At 49.1% G+C, this 15,719-nt stretch overlaps 1 protein-coding gene across 4 annotated transcripts in view; it reads right to left on the reverse strand.

Annotated features, from left to right (window-relative positions):
• Positions 1–4,740: 4,740 nt before the first annotated feature.
• Positions 4,741–15,719, reverse strand: part of NGF (nerve growth factor) — a 50,334-nt gene continuing 39,355 nt past the window's right edge. For 3 of the 4 annotated variants that reach the window (XM_045546892.1, XM_045546894.1, XM_045546893.1), the window contains 2 exons: positions 12,096–12,219; positions 4,741–5,615 (listed from right to left, as the gene is read on the reverse strand). In XM_045546892.1, coding sequence (XP_045402848.1) covers positions 4,878–5,615; positions 12,096–12,219 — 862 coding nt within the window. In that variant the 3' untranslated portion in view covers positions 4,741–4,877. Of the gene's footprint in view, positions 5,616–12,095; positions 12,488–15,719 lie in introns of those variants that run through there. The other variant, XM_045546890.1, reaches the window with a different exon arrangement.

The following is a 15,719-nucleotide window of genomic DNA, read 5'->3' on the forward strand; positions in this document are numbered from 1 at the left end:
CATATACTGTATATTTACATATGGTTTATATACAAGAATTTACTATGTGCCAAACACTGGGCCGAGTGCTTTACAATACAACAAAGTAGGTTCTATTATTATCATCCACATATAAGAAAACTCGAGTGCAGAGAGATAAGTCTTAAGTAATTTGTCCATTGTCGCTTGGCTAAGCTGGTGGTGAGGCCAGGCTTTGACCCTGACAGTCCAATCTCACTCGTCACTATAACACCGACCTCTGGAAGCTGCTCAGAGACTTCCCACACCTCAGGAAGGACCTTGTCTTCAACTCAGACCATTAACGCATTTACTGCTGACACAGGTGGGGGCAGGGGGTAGGGAACAGGGGTGAGGATGGTGGTGATGGAGAAAAAGATGAAAACTGAGTTCTATCTCACCTGCCCTAAGGCATTGATTGCCTGCCACATGCGAGACAGGGTCCAGGTCCAGACAGATGTGCCACATCCTTGACGGTAAGGAGCAGCCCTGGGCTGGAGGGATTCTCCCTGGGCTGCTGCTGTGTGTGGGAAGGTCTGCCCAACTTACTTTGGCCTTGGGCCCCCTGAGCCATCTTCACATGCCCAGGTGAACTTCGGGAAGGGCAGAGCTTTTCAGTTGCAGAGTCAAGTGAATTAGAACAAAACAAATCCCACGGGTTTGGCACGTGGAAACTCTCCGAACCAATGGCGTATAAACTTGCCAAGGGCTGGAGGAGTAAACACATCCCAGGGAGCTGGGGAGCGGATCTCTGGCAGAGCACACATGAACAGGAGGCAGTCTTCAGTGTCAGAACCCTAGGGCTTACTCAGAGCTAATCCACACAAAGTGCCTAGCAGCGTGCCTGGCACACAGCAGGCTCTTAATAAATGCTAACAGTCACGATTAGCACTGCCTGTCACAACTGAACCTATGATACATCTATAAAACTATCTGTTCGTGAACCTTCTCGAATTCTGGAAAGCTGTTCCATCCCATTCTAACGTTCTTTCAGTGTTTCTCAGTCAATCTGCTTTTCAAAGCTGAAGTTTATTACACACTCCTTAAGTGCTAGGAACTGTGTATATTAATGTACACTATTCCATTTAATTTTCTCTCAGCCCTCTGAGAAAGCATTATTATTATGCCCATGCACAGATGAAGAAATTGTCAGAGTTTCCACGTATCAGTTGTCACAGAAGTTAAGCAGCCTCCTTAAAGTCACACAGCCTTAGCAGAAGTGCCTCGTTTGTCTAATTCCAAAGCTTGTGCTCTTAACTGCTGCACGAGAACTTCTGGAACCCAGGTGGCCTTCCTGAGCCCAGATTTAGGCCAGATCTGAAGCTGAAGAGCTGCTGTCCTTGCTCTTCCCCTCCTGAGGCTGGACCTGCCACATCTATATTCCACGATGTCCACTGACCGGAGGGTTCTCCTCGCCTGATCTTCACATCTGCCAATGAGAAAATATTTAGTGAGCACCAACATAGCTGATTCTCTCCTATGATCAACAGAGAGTTGTTCAGTTTGCAATCAATTATTCTACCTCACACTTGTATGGACCATGACTGTTTTCAAAATACATGGTTTTGCTTCATGCTCACAACTCTGAGATATAGGAATGATTATTTTCATTTCACAGCTGCAAGAACTGAGCTCAAAGAGGAGCTGTATCTTGCCAAGGTTTCACAGATAGAAATGGGGGAGCTGGGGTCAGAACCAGCCCTGCTGACACGGAGCCCAGAGTTCGTATTGTCACACCAGGCTGCTTCCTCAGCACCACAGGTGACCAATGACCTCGGCTCTGAACACCCGTGCCTCCCACTGCTTCACTCGGGCCAGTGGAAGAGACTCAGAGGTCAGCACTGAGTCCAGGCCCGTGTTCTTGACGGTGCACACTCCACTCAGGGCTGCTTCTCCTGCCTCACTGTGTCTTCTCCAGGGAGCAAAGAACACGCCGCCCAGGGGGGACAGGCCCTGCCATCCTGTCCTCTACTCCAGGTTTTGAGTGGATCCTCCTCTCAGGATGCATCTTGTGCTGAGTGAGGAGCGAGTGGCGAGACCTTGAGGAGGAACACTCCCGTTTCCCAGTGGAGTAGAAGTAGCCGTTGGTTGTTGCTGAAAATCTGTCCCGAGCTTTCCACTAACAGAGAGAGCAGGTCCAGGGGAGGCTGGCAGTCTGGATGGGGACAGGGGCGGTCAGAGGGACAGACTGGGAATGAAAACTAGAGTCAGGCACCCTGTCGCTCTCCCCACCCAGAGCCAGGAGCTCTGCCTCCTGCCCAGGCAACCCGAGCCTTGCCAAGAGGGCCGTGTGGGGTGGAGGCCCGGCCGGGGTGCAAGCTAGTTTTCTTTGGCGTGTGGAGGAAGTCGCCCAGGGGAGAGGGATCTGCTCTCACCCTCTGGGCTTTTGGGGAACCCGGGCAGAAAAATCTCAGCGAGGCTCTTGAAGGAAAAGTTTGCCGGACGTGCAGCTGCCGCTGCTCTGCAGAGTGCAGTGGGCGGTTGGGAGCTGTTTTCTCAATGTGCTTGAGTGTCTGGGCCCTGGTGACCCTGGGCGGCCTCTCGGGGCAGCCGGGTGGGTCTGAAAGCCGGACGGAGCTCCCCCCGCGAGTGGGAGCAGAGCCCAAGCTGCGGAAACCACTGCGCTCGGGTTGTTTTTGGACGGCTCCAAGGCTGTTGGGCCAAACTGATATCCCCTCGTGTTGAGTGAAAACATTGTCTCCCACGCTGCGGCTCCAGAGTTTCGGCCTAGAGCGGATTTTGCCTTTGGGAGGGCGGGTGGTGTTCCTGGGATGGGGAGGCCCTCCTCTTACCTACGGGGAGGAGGAAATGAGGAGCCCTTGGCCTGCGTCCTCCCTCAGAGCATCTTCCCTCCTCCTTCGGAGGGTCTTCCCTCTGGGCAGCCCATGGAAGCCAAAGATGTTTTTTCAATGTCCTAAGTATCTGGCAGTGCTGGGAGCAGCTCTCCAGGACTGTCTTTGCTCTTGTAGCTGCTCACAAACAAACCCTTCCAGTGGGAGCCTCCCTCTCCACTCCTCTCTCCCCAAGTCCAGGACCTGCAGGCTTGTCCAGCCCTAAGAGGAAGCCCCCCCCCCTCGGAACTGTTTATAGGGGGCCCAGAATGACCGAGGCCACTGCCATGGGAGCCCAGTAAAAAGCCACAAACCCAGGTCAGTGGGAGGGCTCCCTCCCCAGGCCTTTATCGCACCAACTATCTCAGCACAGAATGTTCTGGTTGGTATTTCTTGAACATAAATCTTTATTCCAATTGCAGTAGCTTTGATAGAAAAAAACAGGGCACATTTCATCATGCTTTTGCCCTGATCAAATGGCTCTCGTGCCAAAGCTCCCTACGTTTCTAATTTGCCCTATTTGGATGGGGTGGGGGCAGGGCAGACAGCGAGCCTTACAGAGGGAATGAATACGACCATTTGCTTTTTTGTCGGATGGACAATTTGGTCCTGTTCTCTTGAAAACCAGAGTAGGCATTTCATCCTCGGGGGGAGAAGGGATGGATGGGAGAGTAAAATTTCTGTGTCAAATGTAAGTGCTTTGTCTGGGGGGAAAATTGCGGTTTCAGGGAAAATACCAAATGCAAGTTGCAGGGGAAGGTGGCAGTGTGAGGCTGGGTGGAGCCCTGCGCCGGGCTGAACTCTGCGGTCTCTCTGATGCCTCTGCCTCTCTCTAAGATGCTCTTGATACAGTCAGTGGTGATGAGTGCATTTAAAAACCCCACAAACACTGCCCCGGATGTTGCCTTAGTTGGAGGCAGGGGGATGCCGGTGAAGGTGAGAGGACACACCTTCCTCCTCCTGCTGCGCCTTCCCCTCTCCTTTCCCACACCCCTCTGGTCTTCTCTCCGTCCCCTGTTTCATCTCCCCTCTTAGGGAGGAACAGAAAGCCACTGCCGCCTCCTGGCTGGGCCGCATCTTCCCGATTTATTTTGTTGGTCTCACTCCCTTCGCCTTAGTCTTTCTCCCCTACCCCTTCTCTTCAGGTCCCACGGCCTCTGGTCACTGTGGAAATCAACCGATGCAGAACCAAAAAGTTGTCAGCAGCTCTTTCCCAACAGGTCTCCGCCTTGCCTGGCTGCTGGGCCAACGCTGGGGCCACTGGAAGTCCCTGGTGCGGCTGTTAGTGGGTGGCAAGAGTGTCGGAGGCCCTAATGTTTTCTTGGGGTAATGAAGTCTTTCTGCAGGAAGCCACTGAGGGATAAACTGAGGGGCAGCCATTAGTACTAAGGCAATCTTAACATGAAATCAGATCTACCGTGACAGCCTCATGAGATTATTCTGTTACAACTTTTCCAGACAGCAGATCTCCCCCTAAAAATAGGCAGCCTCACAGGTCTTTGGTGCAAGCCTCCTCCTGCCTGGAGAGTGAGTCCCTGCAGGACCAAGCCTGGGCCTCTCTGCGGCCGGGGCGGTGGTCTGGTGAAGCTCCGCTAGCTTCCCCGGGTGAAGCAATCAGGCTCCCGGGTCCCGCCACGGGGCATGCAATCCAAGGATTAGGTAGCTTTGGCTCCGGGAGGCAGGACACAGTCGCAATCCGGTAGCCCTCCCTTCCCCAACATGCTGGCTGAGGCTAATACCTGAAACCGGTCAGCCTTCCCTGAACCGCCGGCGGGGTGGGCTGGCGCTCCAGGGCCCCCCCCCCCCCCCAGAGGGAGCCAGGGCTGGCCGCGGACCTTTCGCCCGGCATCCTCCCAAGACCCGCTGACGGTCTCGCTTAGGAAAATGACTTCAGTACCGGCGCACAGGATGATTCCAAAAATTTAATAAATAATGATTTCTTTAAAACTGTATAAACTATAAATTACCATGCAGTCCTTATAATTTAAAATAATTTACAGGTTGAGGTAGGGAGGGGCGGGGGGGGAGGCACGGGAGGGGGGTGGCAGGTCAGGCTCGTCTGGCCGCCTTCCTGCTGAGCACGCACACGCAGGCCGTGTCGATGCGGATGAACCGCCAGGCCGCCTGCTTGCCGTCCATGGTCAGCGCCTTGACGAAGGTGTGAGTCGTGGTGCAGTACGAGTTCCAGTGCTTCGAGTCAATGCCCCGGCACCCGCCGTCCGCGGGAGTGGGGTCCCGGCACTTGGTCTCGAAAAAGTACTGTTTGAACACGCTGTTGTTAATGTTCACCTCTCCCAGCACCATCACCTCCTTGCCCTTGATGTCCGTGGCGGTGGTCTTATCCCCGACCCACACGCTGACGCTGTCGCACACGGAGAACTCCCCCCTGTGGAAGACGGGGTGGGTCGTCGACCGCTTGCTCCGGTGAGTCCTGTTGAAGCGGGCGGCACCACCGACCTCCAAGTCCAGATCCTGGGCGTCCGCGGCTTCGGGCGGGGGCTGGGTGCTAAACAGCACGCGGGGTGACCGGAGTCGCCGCTTCTTAAAAAGCCTGGGGTCCACGGTGACGTTGCGGTTCTGCCCTGCCACCCGTGCCGCTATCGCCCCCGCAGGCGCGCTGCGGGCTCCGCGGAGAGCTGTGTCGAGGGAATGCTGAAGTTTAGTCCAGTGGGCTTGGGGGATGGCGTGTCCTGCTGGGACATTGCTCTCTGGGTAGGGTTCTGCCTGGATGCCGATCAAAAGCGCTGTAATCAGAGTGTAGAACAACATGGACATCACGCTATGCACCTGGAATGAGAAAGAAATGAGGATTATTCCACCGAGTACTAAAGTGTTTTCAAAACGCAGTTTCTGGATCCCTCGGAGTTGACCTCCAAGAGAATCACAAGGTTTCACCTGGTAGTCTATGGGTAAGAAGACCCTAGAATTTATCATTCAAACTGGAGCGACCTTTGAGAGTGAAGGGGGGTGCTGGCAATACTCACACGGGGACAACAGGCGTCAACCAGGGCTGACTCAGACAGTTTGGGTATTTGGTCACCCCATCTATGGGGTGAGCTTTTCCAGGAAGGGACAGGGCCCCTGAAATTCTGCCCAGTAGCTTGGTATGAACTTGGGAAGATGCTCTGAGTTCTATGACTGCCAGCTTGAGGCAGCTGAGGGAGGTGGTGTGTGTGCGTGCATGTTCCAGGGAGGCAGGTGGGATGAGTTCGACACCCCTCTGCAGCACTCGTGCCTTGAAGTGATGGTGCTGATCCTGCCAAACTTTAAATCCCCTGAGAAGGCTCTGGGAAGAGCAGCTGGGGACACATCTCGAAGCCTCGACACTGGGTACGCCCCCTTCGGACACTAGGTCACTCTAAGATCCGGTGACTTGGAATCCTTGTTATGCATCTGCAAAACATCATGTTTGGCCTAAAACTTGTGGCTCTGGGACCATCTTAGTCCATGAATCTATTCAGCCCCCACCCTACACATATAAACATGACACGCATAATGATTCGTCTTTGTGCGATGTTTTTACGTTTTCCAAATGTGCTCACTTCTATCTTCTCATTAGTCTGTGAGTTAGGTTAGGATATATCATCTTTCTTTCACATATAAGGAAGCTGATTCACAGAAAATTAACCGACCACTAAAACATTAAAGTCACAAATAAAAACTGGGCCAAAAATAGAACCCAAAGTTGACCCTTACTAAGCCATCTGCTCTTCCATGCATCTTCCCTTCCTTTCTCTTTCATTCTTAAACATCTTTTCTTTTCATTATTTCTGGAGTATGTTCTTAATAGAGTATAGGCCAAATGGTATGAATCTACTTGTCCGCAGGAGGGCTCCACACTGTGCTGCAGTTACCCCACAGTGACCCCACAAGTGGCCCCCACATGACCCCACCACCCCCTCAGTCAGGTAATCATAGAATTAGTTCTGCTCTTGCTCTTCACCCAGTGAGCTTCTCTGCACACCTGCAGATGTATAGCAAATGTCACCGCCTTCGTGAAGCTTCCCTAGACCTTCTGGGTAGGATTGGAGGCATCCTATATAATGTTCTCCAAACTTCCAGTTCTCTCCTTTCTTCTGTCTCTCCTTCCCATTCTCAGGTCTTTCTGCTCCCTACCCACTTTTCCAGCCTGGCACATATACCACCTGCTCCTTGAAGCCTTCCCAGATCACTCCAATCAAAAGTGATCTCTTTCCATTCTGAACTTCAGAATAGCAAATTTGCCAGTACTTGTTAGCGGAAGGAAGCCACTTAGTTGTGCTGAGCCTTAGTTTTCTTGATACAAGGAGGACAATAAATGCTATTACCCAGAGTTGTTAGGATTAAGTGGGTGCTCACAAAATGTGTTAATTAGGAGTTATTTCTATCTTCTTATGGTGAAGGACTTTGTATTTTTCCAGTTCTACTGCTGGTTTTACCTCTCTCAGACTCAGAGCCATTAGTATTGTCCCTACCGACTGTAAGGTCCTGGAGGGCAGAGCTGTGTCTCCTTCCCTGTGTGTCTGGTTACTGTACCCTCAGCATGCTCTCCCTTGTCTCCCAGGGCAGTTTGTGCACAACCCTCTCACCTCTCCTAGTGCTGTGGATAGTCATCTACACGTGCCTGTCTCCCTGCGAGTGCTTTAGAAGCTGTGTGGTTTGCATTTCAGTATTTTCAGGGCCGTGTACAGTGTCTGGCATATACAGTAGGTACTCAAAAAATATAAGGAGAATGAATGGAGTGAATGGGAGTGGCCAGAGAAGAGTGCCGCCTGCCTTTTGCCACCATGGTGCATGGTTTCTTTTGGACTTTGTGCATATGGCTACACACTGCTTTCCCAATCTGTTTTAAAGCAATGCATTCTCCTCCTCGATACTGTGCTTTTATTCAGCTGGAAATAGGCAGCTCTTTGGTAAGATACCAAGAAGGAAACCACCAAATTCTTTTCTCTTTGGTTACTTTGAAGAATATTTCTATTTGCTCCAATCTCCAGCTGACCCTGCAGAGGAGGCAGGGGCATATCTGGGCTTTTGACTATCACCAGTTCTGTTGGCTAAGGGTCTTGCAGATAAATGTCCTGCCAACTCTTCCAGAACTAAATATTCAGTTGGCAGCGTGTTCAAGCTCTTTGCTTTTGCCCCTTTTCTTGTTTCATTTCTTTCTTCTTCTCAGTACACATTATCTTTCATCGGGTAGATTAAAGGAGAAGAAATAAAACTGAAATTCATCCCTTATAAGAAATTAGTAACACTTGTTAGAATTTGGGTAGGGAAATGAAAATAATTGACCAAAACTTAGGGTTTTGATGGAAATAAGGGGACATACTGCTCCCTATTCCCCATTGGCAGAGGTTCCCACCCCATCCTACAGTCTTTCCTTTGGTGGGCTCATCTTCTTCTAAGGAGTCCACTGAAATCTCTGTGCAGCTGATGCCCGAAGCTGGATCCCTAGCTCACCTGCTCTTTTGGAGCCAGTTCTGAACCTCCAAACTCCTGAGAGCAACTCTCCACGGATATTGGCGTTTCAAATTCAAGACATCCAGAACAAAACTCTTCATACTCATGATCCTCATTAGGATCATCTTCTCCCCTCTCCCTCCTCTGTATTCGGCAGCAGCCCCACTTTGGACCACGTGGTGATTTACAAAGCAGTCTCACAGCTACTGTTGCCTTTGATCCTCTCTCCCCGTTCTCCTCAACGTGCTTCGCTGCAGCTTCCTTTTGCCATTACTGGAGCCATTATTCCTTCATCCACCAGCTCCCAACTTCTGCTCATCCCTGGACTCTGTTCCTTCCTCCCTGCCCTCCATCCAGCCCTTTTGGTTCTGCTTTGGCCGCATTCTCTTGAAACTATATTTTCCTTTCTATTAATATTCCACCTCTGGGCCCCTGGTTCAGGTCATGGAAACAGGCTCCCACCTGATGTCCTGGACCCTCATCTCCTCTTCCACTGCCTCCTATCCCTGGCCGCCCCATTTGGCTTCTTAAAGCCGTGCTCTGATCACATCTCCCTGCTCAAAGGAGCTGGTGCTGAGCCCCTTGTCTAGCGAGCCAGGAGGGCCTGCTCAGCCTGGCACAGGGGCCCTGCTTCCTCTGCTCCCCTCACATAGTTTGCGTTCCTGGCACACAGAACTCCTGGGGGCAGTTCCTGCTCTGTGCTCGCCCACCATTGCCGTGCTCAGACTCTTCCCGACTGGCCTGTACCCTGCTCTCCCTGTGCCTTCCTGCTCTCCACCTCTGCCGGCAGAATCCTTCCTGTTGTCCTTCAACAACTTCCATGCCACCTCTAGTGGGGAGCTTTTTCTAATTCCAACGTGACAGACCTTCTGCCTTCTCCATCTCTTAAAGCCTTTCCTTTATGCTGTCTTACAGCAGTTGTGTTCTCCTCCTACCCTCCCTCCTAGAGGGCAAACCCCCCATAGGCAGCAAAGCGTCATACTCATCTTCGTTGTCTCCACGTGACCTAGCACTCCCAGGTGGCCCCACTCTAAGAACCAGCGAGCGTGTACACAAGTCTCCTGCCTTCTGTGTTCCTTAATTTCTCATCTGAGTGATGATGTTAAGGTAGGTATCTTCCAACTCTGACATTCTTTGATTTTAAGCAATTATGAAGTTTTCTACTCTGCCTAGCAGCTGCTGACTCTACTGAATTAACTTCACAAAGTTCTTAAAGTCTAATGCTGTTTCTCAATTCATTGTCAAGATACCAAGTGGTGCCTGGTGACATTTAATTGCAATGGAGATTTGCATCATGGACAGATTGTTTCATTAATACTCGAAAATGTCTCAAATATATCTCATTTGAGTTCTAGATTAAAAGATTTTTTTTAAAAATAATATTTGATTTACTCCTATAACCTTTAAAAAATGTTTTAAAAGTCTCTTTTTAAGAAAACATCAGTAAATAAAAGAAAAAAAAGAAAACAAAACTAGTGTATTTTCTATTCTAGTACTACAATGCACAGTTTAGAAAAGAACATTCTCTTTTTGGTTGATGTCAACCCAGGGAGGAGATCTATTTATTTATTTTTAAAAACAACCTTTGAAGCCTTTCTCCTGTGCAGATGACAGCCCTCTTTGTGGCTCCACTGAGCAGAGCTCTGCAGGCTGAATGATCAGCTGGGAGGATGCAGTCAGGGGCTCACATGAAGGGACATGTTCCATTTGCTGTGCGAATGCTTTGTTTGTCCCGCTCCTACGCAGAATGAAGATCCTGGCTAGCAGGGGGAGGCCGGTCAGGATGCCTTTACAACCAGCTATGGGTGGGCTGCCCAGCAATCTTGCCCCTTCTTGGGCCAGTGGTATATTCTGTGGATTTCCAGTAGTTCACATATTCCAGTAATAAGAGAAATTTCCTGCACCAGGTAAATGATCTTCACAGATTCTGACCTCGCCTGAATAGGTGATGAAGCTACTAGACAGAGCTAAGGACCGATGGCAACTATTTGCAGCTAGGAGGGCCGATGGCACTGGGAGACTGGCAAGCGTGCCTGGGGAGGTGTGTTGTGGAAGGGAGTAAGAGAATTCCTGCCTTAGAGAGAAATGTGCCAAGAGCAGCTAGTGATTCTTGGGCTCAAGACTGGATCAGTGAACCGGGTCACTAACTGTTGGCAAGAGAGGAAATTCTTGTGGCCAAGGAAATCCAGCCTCCTCCTCCTCCATCTCATGTGCCACATTCTGAGCATAGGTCAAGGGTCATTTCTTGTTTTACACTTGGCCTTCACTCTCAGTGTTAACTGTTTGCTATCTCCAGTTGTAAGGACTCAGACACTCTGGGTTGTTGGAGGCTGCGTGTAGTGTCAGAGGAATGCTGTGGCTCCTCAATTCCCCAGCTGGGTACCCGGGAGGCGTCCTGGTCTAAACAGGCATTGACAATAAACTCCAGAGCCTCTGTTGGCATCTCCCAGACAGCGTTTATTGAGAGGAGGCATGGCCTGGAAGGGACATCAGAGATTCAAGTCCAGAGGTCCTCGAACTTCAGGGCATCAGAATCACCTGGAAAGTTTGTTAAACTACAGACTGCTTGGCCCAGATGCAGAATTTCTGATTCTGTAGGTCTGGGGGTATGGTGGGCATTGAGAATCTACATTTCTGACCAGTTCCCAGGTGACGCTGATGCTGCTGGTCTGGCGACCACATTTTGGGAACCACTAATCTAGCCCACTTCTTTAACCTTGTAGGGGACACACATGAGCCTGGGGGAGGCTAAGTGACTTGGGGTGACACAGCTAGGGAAGGGCAGAGTCAGCCTGTGGGTGCCTGGCCTGTTGCTTGGCCTCAGCACCTGTTAGAGGAAAGAGGCCTGAGGCTGCACACATGCTGCAGCTGATAGGTCTTGGGGTGCATCTACTCATCCCCAATATCAAAACAAAAATTCCATTCAACGGATTGTAAGTTTTGCCTTCCTGATGCCACAAATGCAGATATTAGGGAACACTGAGATATTTAATTGTTTTCATACCTAGTTTATCAGATTTCTGGGAATCATGTAGACTTGATCCAAAAGCACTTAAAATGCCCATGATAGACATATGCAGCCAGAAGGCACTAGCTTGCAGGTGTGGGAGCTCCTGGGCTCCTTTCCTCTAGGACAGGCGTGCTGGCTGCACGAATGGGAACCAGATCTACTGGTCTGAACCCTTAGAGACATATCTGAAAATGAATGAGGTGAGATAATGACTATAATCATTATTATTTATTGGGCATAATTGTCTAATTAGCCATCACAACAACCTAGGAGGCAGGCTTTGTTATCTCATTTTACAGATGAAACAGAGGAGCACTAAGATTATGTAACTTGATGGCAAGCACACACCAGGTGGAAGTGCAACTCAGAGCCAGGCCTGCCTGTCCAGATCTGGAACTCTTCCCCACTCCTCCATGCCACTGGCCAAGGCGTAAAGACTGACTGTGGACCTTCCATCGCACAAGCACAAGGTCCACCTGCTCAGACAGACCGGAGAGTTGTGTGGAGGGTCTGACTGATGCCATGTCTTCGAGGCCTTGTGTTCTGATACTTTAGATGCTTGATGCAGCCCAGACTCTTGATGTGTCCTTGGAAGCCATGGGCCAGCCTGAGGGCATGAGGGACTTCTCTCCCGGTAGGCTAGGAGGGCCACATTTGCTGCATTGCTAAAAGCTACTGCAGGCCCACTGCTGGTCTCCGGTTGGATCTGACTCCCCCTACTCCTTCTGGGGCTAGACGGTCCTAGCACTTGAAGCCCCTGCTTCTGGCAGTTCCAGAGCCAGAAGGAACCTTGGAGAGGCAGATGCTGCTCAGGCGCTTACCTCAGCGTGGCCAGGATAGAAAGCTGCTCCCTTGGAAAAGCTGTTATTGGGTCCGGACGCTGAGCTGAGCTTGGGTCCAGCATGCCATCTAGCCCCTTGGACTGCACGACCACGGGCCAAAACTCTGTGGAGGGGGAGAGCTGGCATTAGATGTGTACTCCACCCCATTCCCCAGCAGAGGGATACCTCTGACCCAGGCAGCAGGGAGGAATATGCCAACGGGACAAGTTTTATTTCCAAGTTCTGGGATTTAAATTGCCAGGGCCCTGACCTTGCACAGACCTGAGGTGGCACCTGCCTCTCACTCTTGTGCCAAAGCTCTTGGTTTCAGCCTGGACACAGTCCATGGCCGATCTTGTACCTAGTGTAGGTGTTTGCAGACCCACACCAAAGTCCTACTGTAGCAGATCCTTCACCTAATGTCAAAATGGAAATTATTCTGTACATTACACATGCAGATATGGTAGGCCCAACTTTAAATCTGCCTAAGACAAATTATACAGAAGCAAAAGTCCTGACAACTCAGAGCAAGTTGGTGCTTTGATGAAAATGCAGATGAGCAATGGTGACAAATAAGACAACCTGGGTACCAGAGAGAGAACATGGAGCTTTTACAAACTGGGCCATGAATGTCAGAGCACCATGCTGAAAGTCAAATTTTAGATTGAAAGCTATGGAGCTGATACAATGAGAAAAAAATTCTATTCAATTTTAGATTGTAGTTTCTAGAAGTAATGGAAGGCTTCTATTCTCCCCTCACTTCTATAAACCTGGTATATGTAGGTGCATTCAACATTATTTCCTGAGCACCTACTATATGCCAAGCACTTTTCTTGGTGCTGGGGACACAGAAATGAATAGGTCAAACAAGGTCTGTATGCTCATGCAGCCTATAGTCTTGTGTAACTCAACAAGGTATCTTCAGATTCTTTGCATGCCATGAAGGAAATAACAGGGTCTGATGAGAGAGGCAACTGCAGGGTACATCAAGGGGCCACTATAGACAGGATGCTCAGTGAGGACTTCTCTGAGGAGGTGGCCTTCAAGTTAAGATCTGAAGGATGAGAAGGAATGAGGGAGAGAACATTCCAGGCAGAAGGAACAAGAAGTGCACAGGCCCTGAGATAGAAACAAATCAAAGGGGCTGAGCATGAAGGGAAGAGGCCTAGGATGTGAGTTGGAGAGCGAGAAAGAGGCAGGTCTGCAGAGACATAGCAAGGAGCTACGGTTGTACTCTCAGGGCAACAGGAAGGGAGTAGAGGGCTTGAAGCAAGAAGCACAACATGGTGTATTTTATGAACGAATGAATGAACTACTATGTCTATCACAGAATTTGTTGTAGGGTGGGGTGCTCCCCCCAAAAAGTTCTACAATGACACCTTTATCTTTCCTGTCTGTGTTCTCTTTCCAACTATAACAATCCTCTTCCCATGATGTCTTTTTCCAGTGGGGACCCCCCACCACTTCTCTTCCTTCAGGCCTCTCTCATCTTGTGCTATGGATGCAAATATCAGAGAAGCTACCACGGCTCCCTAAACCCCAGTAACGAAGAGGAGCTGGAGAACTGGGAGGTAGAAAGGGCCTCTGGAGTGGCCTTCATGCTACTGGAAATCATGCAATTAAGGACTGGGCATCTCCATTCCTCTTCCTTCCCTACCCTGCTTAAAATATTTTTTGCCTCAGAAAGTACCAGAAAAACCTTCTAATACTCAACTTAAGTTGAGGCTTAGAGATGAAAACTTACTCAAGCACTCTTAAAGAGGTTATATTCTATGTCAAAGGACATGTTCATGCTCTCCATGGTTGGATTTAGCACAGGAGAGGGAGGATGGCATGTCCCCCAGGGGAGGAGGTGGGCATTATTTGGTTCCATTACTCATGGGAAAGATGATCTCATCTAGTCCACAGACCCTGCATCTGGGGTTTGCTAAACCTGATGGGTCGCAACGCTGGAACCCACAGACCTGAATCCTGATCCAATTCACTCAGATTCTTGGGTAAGTCACTTGGCACCTTTAAGCATCTCTGAGCTTTCTCCTCTATAGGATGAGGAGTGGGCACAGATGATAGCTAAGGTCCCTCTGGCTCTGGTCATCTGAGAGTCTCTGATAGTGAATGTTTTCCAGCCCAAATCCCTACTGGATGCTTAAGTAATGCTTTTCCCTACCCAACAATTGAGATTCATTCATGTCATTAATTAAACACTTAAACTTGCAGATCCTGTGCCAGCCACTGTGTTAGGTGCTAGGGATACAAAGAAGAGTAAGACCTAATATTTAATGTCCTAGAGCTCTAATCTAGAGGTGAGGAAAGGCAAGCACACGGACAAGCATTTCAAGTACAATGTGATACGTATGATGTATATTTGACATGATATGGAAACATAGTGGAAGGAGGAATTGGTTTTATCTGGCCAGACTAGTCAGAGACATGTTCATAGAGGAGGAAACATCTGAGCTGGGTTCTTAAGAAGGAATAGGAGCTCATTAGGAAAGAAGATAAGGAAAGGCATTACAGAGCCCCAGGGTTCAAAAACTGGCTAGTGCTCCAACATGGCTTAGGAAGAGGTGTTGGGGAGGGTGAAAGTAGTATGCATTGGGTCTCATATAGCAGTAGGTGCTAATCAACTTGCAGAACTCACTTGATTGCTTCCCACAGGACATGAAAAACCTTTGCTTTTACTTTGTAAAACAATTGGAGAAGTAACAGGGACTCTCCCTGAAAATATTCTGGATATTTTACTACAAGCTAGGACGGCCTCCAATTTAGATGATTAGAAGAAGAGAGAAGTTTGATCTAAATAAAAAGTCTCACGACACCTAGGCAGACCTGCCTTCATAAGGGATCCAACTGTAAACCAACCACAACAGGTTTCCTGGCCCTTTATCTGAAACTTCTGGCCCAAGTCACCTTGGTGCATGCCGGGGTCTCCTGCCAGTCTCATGTAGATGCTTAATTGCTATATTCGAGACCCTGTCCAGCATCCCCTATGCATCTGGCCTTCTATTATTCAGTGTTGGTGTGGGTAGTTCACTACTTGAGTCAGAAATTCTCTGTCTGCAATACTGAAACACTAAATGGTTTTCATAGGTATTGTTATCATTGTTTTTATTCTCATGCTAGTGAAGGTTGGGGCTCTAAAATTAAATCCAATTTAAATATTACTTATTTCTAATGCAAAGACATTAGGGACAAACAACCCAAACACATATCTATTTTTAAAACTCTACCTGTTCTCATGGGGTAATCACTTAAGCAGAAATCAGAGGGCTCCCACACTTTTGATAAATGCATGCAAATAAATCCCAGCTCATTTCAGGACCACACTCTATTCCTTCTTATGGGGCAAAAAAAGAATCCTATTAAAGTCTAGTGTACTGATTCTAGACCCCGACATGTCCTGGGTTTCATGTTTTAAGGCACTAATTCTCAAAGTGTGGTCCATGGTAGAATTGTAGTAGTATCTTGGAACTTGCTAGAAATGCAAATTCTTGGTCTCCACCATAGACCTATTGAATGGGAAACTCTGGGAGTGAAACAGAAGAATATGTGGTTTAACAAGCCCTACAGGTGATTCTGATGTTCACTTAAGTTTAAGAAAAACTCCTTTAGGGGTTCTACCCT

The sequence above is a fragment of the Lemur catta genome, chromosome 3, assembly GCF_020740605.2.
Source record: "Lemur catta isolate mLemCat1 chromosome 3, mLemCat1.pri, whole genome shotgun sequence".
NCBI classification, from domain to species: Eukaryota; Metazoa; Chordata; class Mammalia; order Primates; family Lemuridae; genus Lemur; species Lemur catta.